The sequence below is a fragment of the Lontra canadensis genome, unplaced genomic scaffold (assembly GCF_010015895.1).
Source record: "Lontra canadensis isolate GAN:19392208 unplaced genomic scaffold, GSC_riverotter_1.0 scaffold193, whole genome shotgun sequence".
Lineage (NCBI taxonomy): Eukaryota > Metazoa > Chordata > Mammalia > Carnivora > Mustelidae > Lontra > Lontra canadensis.
This window is the reverse complement of record NW_022631187.1, coordinates 606676-619617: the sequence shown is the minus strand read 5'-3', so window position 1 is coordinate 619617 and position 12942 is coordinate 606676. Positions and strand designations below refer to the sequence as shown.

The window sequence follows — 12942 nt, the reverse complement described above, 5'->3', positions numbered from 1 at the left end:
TTAAAATTGCCATAATTTTATCACCCAGACATGACCACTCTTCTCTTTGTAATTTTCCCTCTTTGGGTAATTTAATCTCGGTTTCCTGGTAATATTTTAAGAATGTTGGGTAAAGAAATTGAGGAAAGCTGGGGTCTCTTAAAGACCTACTCTAGTTTAACCAGTTTATCTTTTTAAGATTTTATTTATATATCGAGAGAGAGAGAGAGAACACACGCACGCACACACATACAAGCGGAGGGCAGGGCAAAGGGAGAGAGAAAGAAGAATCTCCATCCAACACCCTGCTGTGCGCAGAGCCCAATGCAGGCCTCAATTTCACCACCCTGAGATCATGATCTGAGCTGAAATCCAGAGTTGGACACTTATATGACTGAGCCACGCAGGTGCCCCTAGTTTAACCAGTTTAGAAGCAATTGATCCATCTTCCTTTCCTTTCAGTTTAGTACAGACCTGTTTTATGTAAGACAAGATGAATGAACACAAGACAAATGAAAACTATTCCAGACTTCCAACCACCAAGAATGTACTACAGGATATAGTTTTCAGCTACACAAGGAATAGATTCTAAGAAACAGTTGATGAATCAAACAGTGAATTCAGCTGTTTAGCGTTTTACAGAGAAATAAAGATGCTACTTCGTTTCTCAAAAATGTATATATATATATTTTTTTTAATGGACTGATCATTTCTTTTTTTTAAGATTTTATTTATTTATTTGACAGACAGAGATCACAAGTAGGCAGAGAGGCAGGCAGAGAGAGAAGAGGAAGCAGACCCCCTGCAGAGCAGAGAGCCCGATCAAGACCCTGGGATCGTGACCTGAGCCGAAGGCAGAGGCTTTAACCCACTAAGCCACCCAGATGCCCCTCAAGAATGTATATTTTAAGAGACATTTCAGGGCGACTGGGTGGCTCAGTCAGTAAGCGTCTGCCTTTGTCTTGGGTCATGATCCCAGGGTCCTGAGATCAAGTCCCACATTGGGCTCCCTGCTCAGGGGGAGTCTGCTTCTCCCTTTCCCTCTGCCCCTCCCCACTGCTTGTGCTCTTTCTCTCTCTCAAATAAAAAAAAGAAACCTCTCATAAAGGCCTTTTACAAAATGTACAGTTCATATAAATGGATTTTTTTTGCTTTTTGTCCTAGGATTATATTCTTTTCTTTTTGAATGTGAGTCATGGAAGCTTTTGCATTGATTTTCTGTGAACATTTATCAATTTGCACATGCTCAGCTAACTTGAATTCCAAGCATTGACCATTAAATAGCCTGCAAAAGAGGAAACACTGGCTTTCCATTGTATTTCCCCCCATTTAGAGAAACCTTGGAAATTTTTAGAAGGAGAAAACTATTGAGTTTAAAGTATCATTACTTTGGAGCTTGTCAACTTTCATAAATGATGCATGGAAGTTTTCAGCTTAATAACAATAAGAAAATATCAAAGCAATCTAAAATAACACTAAATTTGCCAATAGTTTATCTTTATAATCCACATTTTAACTCAACATTCTTTCATAAGAGTCTTAAATTCTCAGGGCGCCTGGGTGGCTCAGTCAGTTGAGTGTTCAACTCTTGATTTCGGCTCAGGTCATGATCTTGGGGCAGTGAGACCAGCCCCGTGTATGCTCTGCATTTAGCCCCCTGCTTGTGCACTCATGTACACGCTCCCTCTGTCTCTCTCTAACATAAAAATCTTTAAAAATTTTTTTAAAGATTTTATTTATTTATTTGACAGAGATCACAAGTAGGCAGAGAGGCAGGCAGAGAGATAGGAAGAAGCGGGCTCCCTGCTGAGCAGAGAGCCCGATGCGGGGCTCTATCCCAGGACCCTAAGATCACGACCTAAGCCGAAGGCAGAGGCTTTAACCCACTGAGCCATCCAGGGGCCCCTAAGAATTTTTTTAAATTAAAAATAATTTTTAAAAAGTCTTAGTAAATTCTCAGTAGTGTAACATTAGACCTTATGGTGTGGCCCTGCTATTAACTTTGTGATAAAGAGCATGTTAAGAGTTTCTGTTAAAAATTCCTGGAGGTCTTAAGCTGGGTGAGAGGGCATCTATTCCTGAAATCCTTTTCCAGCCTTTATTGAGATTGGGAACAGCTGTTCCCTGTCCTTTTTTTCCTCTTTATTATAGCCTTGGCAACTATTCATTTTTCCCTTCAGTCTCCTTCAGATCCAAATTTTCATATTTCTTCTGATCTTTTTTCACCAGTCCTATTTTCCAGTCTTTTGAACAACGAATACCAGTGGATTGCAAAACAAAACAAAACAAAAACAAAAACAAAAAACAAACTTGATGGTCTTTTCCAAGACTATCTTGTTGGTCTTTTCCGTTAGTCTGGAACTGACACCAAGTAATCTGCGTAAGTTCCAAAGGTTCTTATCTGTATGTTTTCCTTCAAGCTATTTCTGTCCCTCCCTTCCACTCCTACTTGATACGGACACCACTGTTGCTACCACCCACACTAAGCAATTTAAAATTGATAGACAAATGAACGAGAGATTTCAAGCAAGACAGACATTTAGAAGGGAACATTTATGGAGAGTTGTGAAATGTGCTCTCGGTGGCCACTGGTCATTACATCAACTTTCTGACTTCTTTAATGCTATTTCCCTAAACTTCAGTAAATAGGTAGCTGACTTATATTGATAAGGTTAAATTTCAGCCCAGAGCAGTGTCACTTCTACCTCCTCCTTATCTCTTCCTTCTTTGCTTCCCTAATCTTTAATGAGAGATTGAGAGGGAGTTTCAGCTACAGAAGGAGTGTGAAGAGGAGGGAGACAACATGCATCTTAGCTACAATTAGTCTTCACTTCTTTTGTTTGTTTTTATTTAAATTCAATTAACATATAGTGTATCATCCAGTGACCCCCCCCAGCAACCCTCAGTTTGTTACCTATGATTAAGAGTCTCTTACAGTTTGTCTCCCTCTCGATTTTGTCTTGTTTTATTTTTTCCCTGCCTTCCTCTATGTTCATCTGTTCTGTTTCTTAAATTCCACATATGAATGAGATCATATGATAATTATCTTTCTCTGATTGACTTATTTTGCTTAGCCTCCCTTCACTTCTTAACTACATGGCACAAATAGAAAGATCTTAAACCAAGAGCCAAGGGTTGAGGTTAGTCATTTCTGTTGCAACCATGGCTGGCTCTGAATTATTACCTTCCCACAAAGCATTAATTCAAAGTATTTCAGGCATATATTTCTTATTCATTCAATATATGACCTGACTGGAAGGATAGATTGGAATGGATCCACTTTTTCCCAGACTTTTGGGGGTTAATTTTAAACCAACTCCCCACACCTAAAAAGTCTGTGGGATATATTTTTATCTACCTTTGATATAGGTGTTATTAACAGATCTGTTTCTAATACATTTCTTTCTTTGTTTTAGTGTGGAACCATCAGAAAGTCTACAGTCCCTGATGGAGAAGAATCAGTCCCTTATAGAGGAGAATGAAAAATTAAGTCGTGGTCTGAGCGAAGCAGCTGGTCAGACAGCCCAGATGTTGGAGAGGATCATTTTGGTGAGGCCCCACAACTAAGCCACTAGCAATCTGGACGTTTACTGGCTTTGGTTTTGGAAATATTTTACAAGCTTCTCGTTATGAGAGACGAGTTATGCGGAAAGAAATGGATTCATAGTACCGTATCCTCCATGGAGCCCCTCTAGGGTAGACGCATGGGCTTATAATCAAACATACAGAAAAGTTGAAAGAATCATATATATCCTATATATCCACCACAGAGAATCCACATGAATCTGATTTTAAAGTAGATTTGTTCTAAAATACCAACCAGAGAGAAAAGAACCAGATCCTTCTGTCACCTAAAGTCCTGCCTAATCATTATCTGTAATAGCAAGTAACTGTCCCCTTAGTAAGATTTTAGGTCTTCTCTACCTCTCTTCCCCTAATGTCACATTTTGTCCTAACACATAGCTGTCCTAACAGCTGCCATGGTGAGCTAGAACAGCTGGGAAATTAATGTTAATTCCTTTCACATACGGTTAATTTCCAAAGAGTGGATCCCTATATAACTGATTTCTCCAGTTCCATATCCTACTACCTGTCTGATAGTAACCTGAATCGGTGCGTGCTGGCTCTACCACTAACATTTTTCTACTAGCCTGAATACAACTCAATTTTTAATAGCCCAGCTGTTGCCAAAAGCAAAAATGAGTTTCCACCAAAATGTGATTGAACATCTGTAATTTATACACCTTCATGCATCTGTGTGCTCTCTAGTCAGGGAGGCCTAAGCTGCTTAAAGATTCTTGAAAGAGGGCCAAATCCCATATCCATTGTCCATTGCTCCTGGAATGGTGAAAATGAGAACTAGAGCATTTATATATACAGTTTTCTGTCTCTAGTACTGCGTTCTATGCCTTTGAAGTAATTCCAGAAGCTGCGTCTCACACATGTGTGCTTATGGCCAATGTTAACAGACAGCACCTGTTACTCTAGCCACATACCCCTCTGAACTTGGCTACGGGAAGGCTTATTGCTTGATGTCCTGTTAGAATGTCAACAACCACAATACTGTTGTCCTCTATAAACTGTCTTTACCTAATCTGTTGCAGCATCTTGCATGTTACAGATACTGTGATTGAGATAAAATGGAAATTATCAATCACCCTTCCCAAAATGTATCTCCTTCTGCCATATTCTTATGCCTCACCCTTTTTCTTGTTTTTTCTTACTAAAACCAGCCTACCATATCAGATAGTGTAACTTGAAAAAAAAAAAAAGCTCAACTCATATGAGGCCCTTTTATGTTTTCAGTGCCCTTATGCTAGGGCTAGGGAACAGTAGAGCGTAGGAGGCAGTTTAAAGTAAGTGGGTTTTTTTGCAAACAGCAGGGAGTAGCGTGCCAGGAAGTATTGCTTTTCCCCCAATTGCAAAGTTCTATATGGAATTAAGGCTTCACACTCTACACCATAGTCTGAGCTTCATGGCAAGCCTAAGACCCAGCTGCTTGGATGCTATTTTCAGTAGCTCATGTTGACTGAAGGGCTAATTTCCATGACTGTTAAAAAAAACGTCATTTCTCACTAAATCACCAAAGCCCACTGAATCCTCGATTACAAAAGGAGGCAATTTCTCTACCCAGGTTTTAATGCATAGAAATAGGAGAGAGGGCACAATTAGGTGAGACTGTCCGGCATCACCACTGTTGATCTCCTGGGTCTCTGTTGCAGACAGAACAAGCGAATGAAAAGATGAACGCCAAGCTGGAGGAACTCAGGCAGCATGCAGCGTAAGTTTCATACCAAATGTCTGTGAGTGACCTATAACCTTAGTATATAATCATCTATCCTCTGGTCTTTGCAGTATGATTAACCTTTGGGTTCCTCTGTTTGAATTGTCAGCCTCAAAGTGGATCTTCAGAAGTTAGTGGAAACTTTGGAAGACCAGGAATTAAAAGAAAATGTAGAGATAATTCGTAACCTACAGCACGTGATTACCCAGCTATCGGTAAGCCAAGGCCGGGCAGTGTAAATAGACATATTGCTTTCTTTTGTTTCACTTGTTGCCTATACATGTGTCCAACTCTGTGCCTTTGGCTTTTGCCGAAAACAACTAGATTGTGAGCTGTTTGAGGACAGAGATCATGGATCACTGGATATGATCAGAATATTAAATTCGTTCAATCAAAACACTCATAGTTTACATATGCAATGGCACATTCAGATTTCAGTACTCTACTTGAATGCTGGACACAGCAACAGAGCAGTTGCAAAATTGTCCTGTAGCATGGCGGCAGTCATTGACTTGTGTAGTGTAGGCTAACTTAACAAGAGGCCTTGTGCCACACCTCAGTTCTAAACACACTGGGTTCTGACAGATAACTTAGAGCAACCAGGGAATACCATAGCTCTCCTTTCTAACCAGTAATAAATTAGTTTAAATGATCGTTCTGTAAATTCCAATTTTTATTTATTTTTAGAACTACAATGGTAGTGGGGGAGGGGGTAGGCAGCGGGTATTTCTTGTTTTTCCCAGAAGAAAAATTCTTACAATCCAACCACCCTAAAGACCTTTTATCTTTGGGTTCCTTCTCTAGCTTAGCCCTTAGGCATATATACTTTTTTTTTTTAAGTTGAAATGATATTATGTTAAGGGACCATGGTTGATTAAGGGGTTATGGTTGGTTTTGTTCCATCTATAGCCTCTTGTTTATCATTCTGAACCTCTGACATGTTCATAAATGACTGGTGGTAATTTCTAGTTCTTGGGCAGAGGTTTAACTCTACCAGAACAGTGATTTCTCCATTTCAGCTCTTGCCCAGTGTTTTCTAGACTTGTCAGAACGGTATCACAGAATCAGCTACACCTGTATTTTACTCTGAAAGAGTCAATTTTAAAAATATTATACATTCTTGTTGAAGGAAGGGTTAGGATGAGTTCCAATAAATTAAATGAGTAAAGTCCCCAAAAGACTAGAAAGCAGTGTTTTGGAACAAGTAGTACTTTTCAGAGCTGTCCCGAGCAGTCTGAGATTACAGCTCATTTGTCCAACACACAGACCACAGCAGTTGAGAACCTGGGCTCCAGAGCCACACAGACCCTGGTTAGAACCCAATTCTGCCACTCACTAGCTGTGTGACCTTGCTAACTACTGTATTAAGGTCAAGAGAAAATAGTTTAAGTGACTCGAAAAGAGGCCAAAGGCATCATTCAGCTGAGGTACTCAGGGAGCTCCTGAACTCCAGGTAACTCCCTGAGTCAAAGCAGGATTAGAGTTTTGTAAGGTGAGAAGCGAGGGGGTGGGGTGTCCTTGTGGTTTGGCTCAGGTAGTAGTTCTGTGGTTAATTGCCGCAAAACTTCTGGTTGGAGCCTGTTCCAGTTTTTGTGCCTCTTGCTTAAATTAAGAACAATGGTGCAACCCCATCCTGCTAACTGTCCAGTTATTTTCAGGGTCATTCTTGCAAGCCTTGTAGTTTGTTCTTTGGTTAAGGTTCACAGGTGGGAGAGGTGGCAAAGAAAGGGGAAAGGAGGCAAGGATTATTAAGAACCCTCTCTTTCTGTTTTAATCCTTTTACATCAGCAATATGAGCAAAGGGTGATTAACTGCCTGGAAAATTCAGGAAGTCAGTACAGGAGAAACTGGGCTCTAAAAAATGAATAGAAGTTTGTCACACAAAGAGGAGAAGACAGCCTATATAAAAAGGTATATGCCAAAGCAAAAAGGGATGAAAGTTTAGAACATAATAAGGACTTCATTATGGCTAAATTATAGAGTGTATGCCAGAGAATGGCTATCACAAGGTGAAATTTCACCATCAATAATTCCACTTAAATATAGCTGAAACATCTGATGTCTGAACACCTTGTGTGAGCTGCCTCAAAATTAAGATAATATAGGTTGTGGAACCATACTGGAGCTGAAGCTTAAATGATCACAAAAGAGTGACCCAGGACACCACCATTCATGGCCACCACACCGATCTTAGAGGATTTCGCACCACCTCATTTCTGGGGCTTCGAGTCACATGGGGAGGATGAAGGAAACCCATGGAAACCAGTCCTAAACAGAAGAGAAGGCATATCCGCAATGAGGATCTGGTGATATGACTGGTGCCTGGCGTGCCTCTAGAGGGAAGTCGCTAGTGGTGGCTGACTCACAGAGACTCTGTAGAATCGCTGAATCTGCCACGAAAATTCACTTGGCGCCTGAAACGAGAAGGTACTAAAGATTGCCACAAGCTGATAAAGCCCTTCACTGGCTTCCCTCCACTAGCACAGTTAGGCAGAGTAAACCCCTTTGCCCACAGCTCCTGCTGGACTCTTGAATCAGAGTTCTCCATGTCTATTGTTGGGGGACCCTCCAGCTACATATTTTTTGGAAATACACAACAATGTATCCTGTGGCTTTTATTAAGACTCACTACAGTGAAAGCAAAATGTTTCAAATGTAAGTGCTTGTGCCCTTCGTTCTGGATTAAAACTATTTTTATTTTAAGTGACGGGTGAACACCCCCTTTTTAGGGATGAAGGCAACCGTTGTTCCCAAATCTTCCCCCTGGGGCTTTAAGCACTAAACTGTACCATTTCTTCCTTTAAAACACAATTCAAACAAACCTCCTTGCTATAGTCACCTGTGAGGAAATTCATGCAGTCCTTTCACTTCCCACAAAATCAAATTTTATTGTCGCTGTTTTTACCCCCTCCTCTAAGACCATTTCCATAAAAAGCATCTTGCATGCCCAGTAATGGTATGACCTACTGCCTCCCAGTGCGAACTTCATATGGGAGGGTATTGCTGGTTAATACAATATAGCTCAGTGTACCCTAGCTTGTTTCCCTGACCATCGCCTTCAGCAAATCATGTATTTTTACCTTACGAGAGATTCTCCATTGCAGCCTTAGGATGAGAGGAAGGCTGTTAGATTGAAATAAATCCTATTGTCATGTATTTGTATTTAGGATTATGAAGGCAGAATCCTACCATGTTCATGTAGAACATGTCACCAAAGCTTAAACTTTCACATTACAAAATTTTATTGGGCCACAGACCAAAAGGTAAACCCACAGTAACATGTCTTCTTCAAAGATTAACCCATCTACTTTGATCCTAACCCTCTGGAAGGTACTAGAAAAAAGTCTCCAAAAGCCAGTGTTACAGGCTTTGCTAATCTAGGATAGGCCTATAAGTAGGCCATTTACTGAAACTGAAAATAGGGGAGGAAAAAGGGGTAACTGTTAACCTATAATATATTGAAGTGCTGTTGTTCCAGAAGAGTCTCATGTCTGGCCCTTTGAAGATCATGAGTATTGTGTTGATGAGAAGGGATGTGGGAACACTGAAGATTCCTCTGAATTTTCTTTGAGTCTCACTGATTGGGAATTTCTGGGCAGGGAAGTACTTTACAAATAGCACTTAACTAAGGGCCTTTTTGCTCCTCGCCTTGAAGGTACTGAGATTCAAGTTTCAAAAACTATGTAATGTTTCACTGGACTGATCCAGACACTCTGTGTGCTAACCCTGAATTCTTTCTTTGCTGTTGAGCCAATAGCTTCTTCACCTGTGACCTCTTTAATCATGTGACTTCCTGGAAAGAATCCTTTCTTCCCAGGGCTTGCAGAATCACTTAAACAGAAGTGGTAATCCATACGGCCCAATGCCAAATAAAGCCTAACTAAATTCCAGTGGGGGAGAACAGAGCTCGCTCGTATGACAGTCTATGAACAAACTGGTCCTAATACATGGTTTTAGGTTCCCCTTTTAGATGGTTTTTCCAATGCCCAAAAGAGGAATAGCCCTTCTCTGGAAAGGAATCAGTGCTTACTCTTTCAAGTAACCACTACCTGGAATAGCTATTGTATGATTGATTGGTTCTTACGTATATGAGGGAGAAAAGCTGCAGGATCTTTGTCTGACTTCATGAGCACATCTTTCTGGGGTGTCTACCTGTGGAATGTATCTCCTAGTGTAGGCTCTTGCTACCTCAACTGACTATAAAAACAAACAAACAAAAAATAACCTTTCATTCTATTCACTTTTCTACTGCATTATCTTTATTTCATATGTCTGTTTTTAGGGTGGTATGTCCATGAGAACTGGCTAGACCCATATATCATAGAGGTAAACTTGGTGGTAAAAACAGAAAGAAAGAGTAGAGTCTATAAAATGGGTTAAACTTTGGCCTGTGAGAACGGCTAATGTTTCACTCCGGACGATTGTTCTCGGACAGAGCAGGAGAGGTGCAATAAATATGTCAATTGCCACATGACCTACCCCCCCCCTTTTTTTAACAACAAGTACACAATTGACCTTATAACAAGGATAGACTTAAGAGGTGAGAACTGGCAATCTGTGGTTTGGGTGTACATATACCACAAAATGGGTCCAGCGCCTTAAACAGTCTCTACATACACTTGAAAAAAACAACTGAATAAGCAATATAAAATCCACTAGTAAGCTTCACTTCAGAGTCTCTTCCTAAACTGAAACATCATTTGTCATTGCAGGATGAAACTGTTGCTTGCATGGCTGCAGCCATTGATACTACAGTGGAACCAGAAGCTGTAAGTAATCGGCTTTGTGTAGAACTAGGAGATTTAACTGTGCCGTTTCCTGTAATGTATCACTCAGCTGAGGAAGAGCATCCCCGATTGCTACCACCGTCCATAGAATACCTTGGAAATCCGGAAATCTTGAGTGTAAATGTCAGCTTTGGAAAACCCCTAAATTGGATAGGCTCCATCTCTAATAGTATAAATTAGTGTAACCGGTGATGGATGGCAGGGCATCTCAAGGATGTCATTTTCCTTATTTGTAATCTGGCTTACAGATTCCTTGTTAGATGCTAGTATCCTGCATCTGCTGTCTAGCAAGTTAGAATGAGGAAAGGAACAAATCAGGAAATTTTGGCAGAGTCGAAAATGCATCAGAGAAGATGTGGGAGAGATTTTTTTTCTCATCATACTTTTTCTGTGGATGGGATGGTTAGGAGCTAAAAGAACCAAGGAGAATATCTGGAGTGTTTGAGTTGCAAGAATAGATAAAATATACTAGATGTTGGCTAAAGGTTATAGAGTAAAGTCAGAATGGAAGGCAAGACAATGGTTTGCTTGAGACATCTTTTTCCCCCCTAAAATAAACATGTATCAGTATTTTTCATACTCTGAAAGAAGAAAGATAGGAGATAAATCAGGTGCCAGAGGTGAGCTCTGTGAGAATAAATGAAGCCTCTTCTCCATTGCCATCATTCCTAAAGTGCCATTTCCAGAACTCTTTCTCCCGTAAAGTCCCCTTAGAATGAGATAAAAGCTAAGAAATGTTAGCCTGATCAATAAAAGAAAGAGCAAGAAACTTAGTGTGCTCTAGAAGGGTCAGTTAAAGGATATAAGAAATAAGGTGCCGTGAGCACAGGGAAATAGCCTAGGCTCAATTCATCTTATATGTTTAATGCAAATCTACAAGAAGCCATATTTTTAAAAGAACGGTGGTACTAGTAATGGAGAGGTGGTGTGAGACCTGATGAAGCAGGACCTAAGGAACTCCAGTGGCTTTTCTCTTACAAATCATTATCCTGATTTTTTCTAGCAAGTGGAAACCAGTCCAGAGACCAGTAGGTCTTCTGATGCTTTCACTACTCAGCATGCTCTACGTCAAGCTCAAATGTCTAAGGAGCTTGTTGAGTTGAATAAAGCCCTGGCACTGAAAGAGGCCCTCGCCAGAAAGATGACTCAGAATGACAGCCAGCTACAGCCCATTCATTTCCAGTACCAGGTAAGATATTTACTAGAGCAGCATTTGTTCATGTCTACCATCTCCCTTTAATTGTTTGGAAAGAGAACAGGCACACTGTTGGTGCTATTTGTGATGATGATGAGACAACATAATGAGCGTTGGTTTTTTTTGTTTTGTTTTTTCCAAAAATGATACATTCAGGATAGGGAACCTGCCGTTTTGTTTCATTTGCTCTAATACCTTGCCTTATGCAATGGGTATTTAATAAATAGTTTGATAAATAATAATAAATGTAGTCCCTACTTGTGGAGAAATTTTGTTCTAATAACTATACTGAGAGTCTAAGAAAGATAGATCTCTTAGTAGATGGCCTTGGTTATAATGTGAATTAGGAGGAAACTTATAATGGGTATCATTTGACTGGGCAAATGGCTAGACTGTTTTTCCTAGTGGTAGTTCTAACTGGCCCCTGCTTATTAATAATCAGGTCTTTGGGGCGCCTGGGTGGCTCAGTGGGTTGAAGCCTCTGCCTTCAGCTCGGGTCATGATCCCAGGGTCCTGGGATCGAGCCCCGCATCGGGCTCTCTGCTCAGCAGGGAACCTGCTTCCTCCTCTCTCTCTGCCTGCCTCTCTGCCTACTTGTGATCTCTATCTGTCAAATCAATCAATCAACCAATGAATAAAATCTTTAAAAAAAAAAAAATAATCAGGTCTTTACTGAAAGACAAGTCTTTGGCGTTCAGGTTATTCCACAGAGTTACCCTTGCTCCAGACCTTATTTTCCACTGTAGCTCAGTGTTTCCCATCCCCCAAGTGATGTTACCAGTGCTGGTAGAGGAAAGGGTGGATTGTTTCCCTATCTAGTTATATCCTACCACCCTCAGGTCCTGTATGCCTGTATCAAGAAATCATGATCGTGTTCATGTGTTTCTACCACCAGCTCCCCTAAATTTCCAGAGTAAAAACAAGAAAAGTGTTTCTCCTAAATAATTTTTAATGCTTTTTTCCCTTGGGGTAGAGAATTCCCTTTGGGTATTCCAAAATAGTAACTGAGTTGCCATTAGAGGTTTTATTTCCTTTTTGTCTTAACATTTTTTTAAACTTAATTTTTTGTTAATGTCAGATGCATATATATCATTTGTAAAAGCCAAACAGGGCGCCTGGGTGGCTCAGTGGTTTAAGCCTCTGCCTTCGGCTCAGGTCATGATCTCAGGGTCCTGGGATCAAGTCCCGCATCGGGCTCTCTGCTCAGCAGGGAGCCTGCTTCCTCCTCTCTCTCTCTCTCTCTCTCTCTCTCTCTCTATCTATCTCTGTGTGTGTGCCTCTCTGCCTACTTGTGATCTCTCTCTGTCAAATAAATAAATAAAATCTTTTAAAAAATTAAAAAATAAAAGCCAAACAGTACAATAATCAGAAAAATAAAACCAATTTGTGCCCTACTACTTTCTCCCCTATTCCCTAGGCTTATACTTTAAATTTTTTAAGCTGTTCCTTCTGACACTTACCTTATTTTTGTAGATAAGAGTTGGTAGTATAATACATTAATTTGAAAATTTTAGACGTTATTGCAAATCAAAACCTCAATGAGATACCTCATACCTATCAGAATGACTAAAGTCAAAAACACAAGAAACAACAAGTGTTGGCGAGGATGTGGAGAAAAAGGAAACTTCATGTACTGTTCATGGGAATGTAAACTGGTACAGCCACTGAGCAAAAACGTATAAAATTGCTCAAAAGAT

The 12942-nt window shown here is 40.3% G+C and overlaps 1 protein-coding gene across 5 annotated transcripts in view; it reads left to right on the top strand.

Moving 5' to 3' along the window:
* The window catches only part of KIF4A (kinesin family member 4A), a 114763-nt gene that overhangs the window by 56136 nt on the left and 45685 nt on the right, over positions 1–12942 (top strand). For all 5 annotated transcript variants that reach the window (XM_032847748.1, XM_032847744.1, XM_032847749.1 and 2 more), the window contains 5 exons: positions 3396–3528; positions 5202–5260; positions 5373–5478; positions 9976–10032; positions 11054–11239. In XM_032847748.1, the coding sequence (XP_032703639.1) occupies positions 3396–3528; positions 5202–5260; positions 5373–5478; positions 9976–10032; positions 11054–11239 (541 nt within the window). The remainder of the gene's footprint in view (positions 1–3395; positions 3529–5201; positions 5261–5372; positions 5479–9975; positions 10033–11053; positions 11240–12942) is intronic.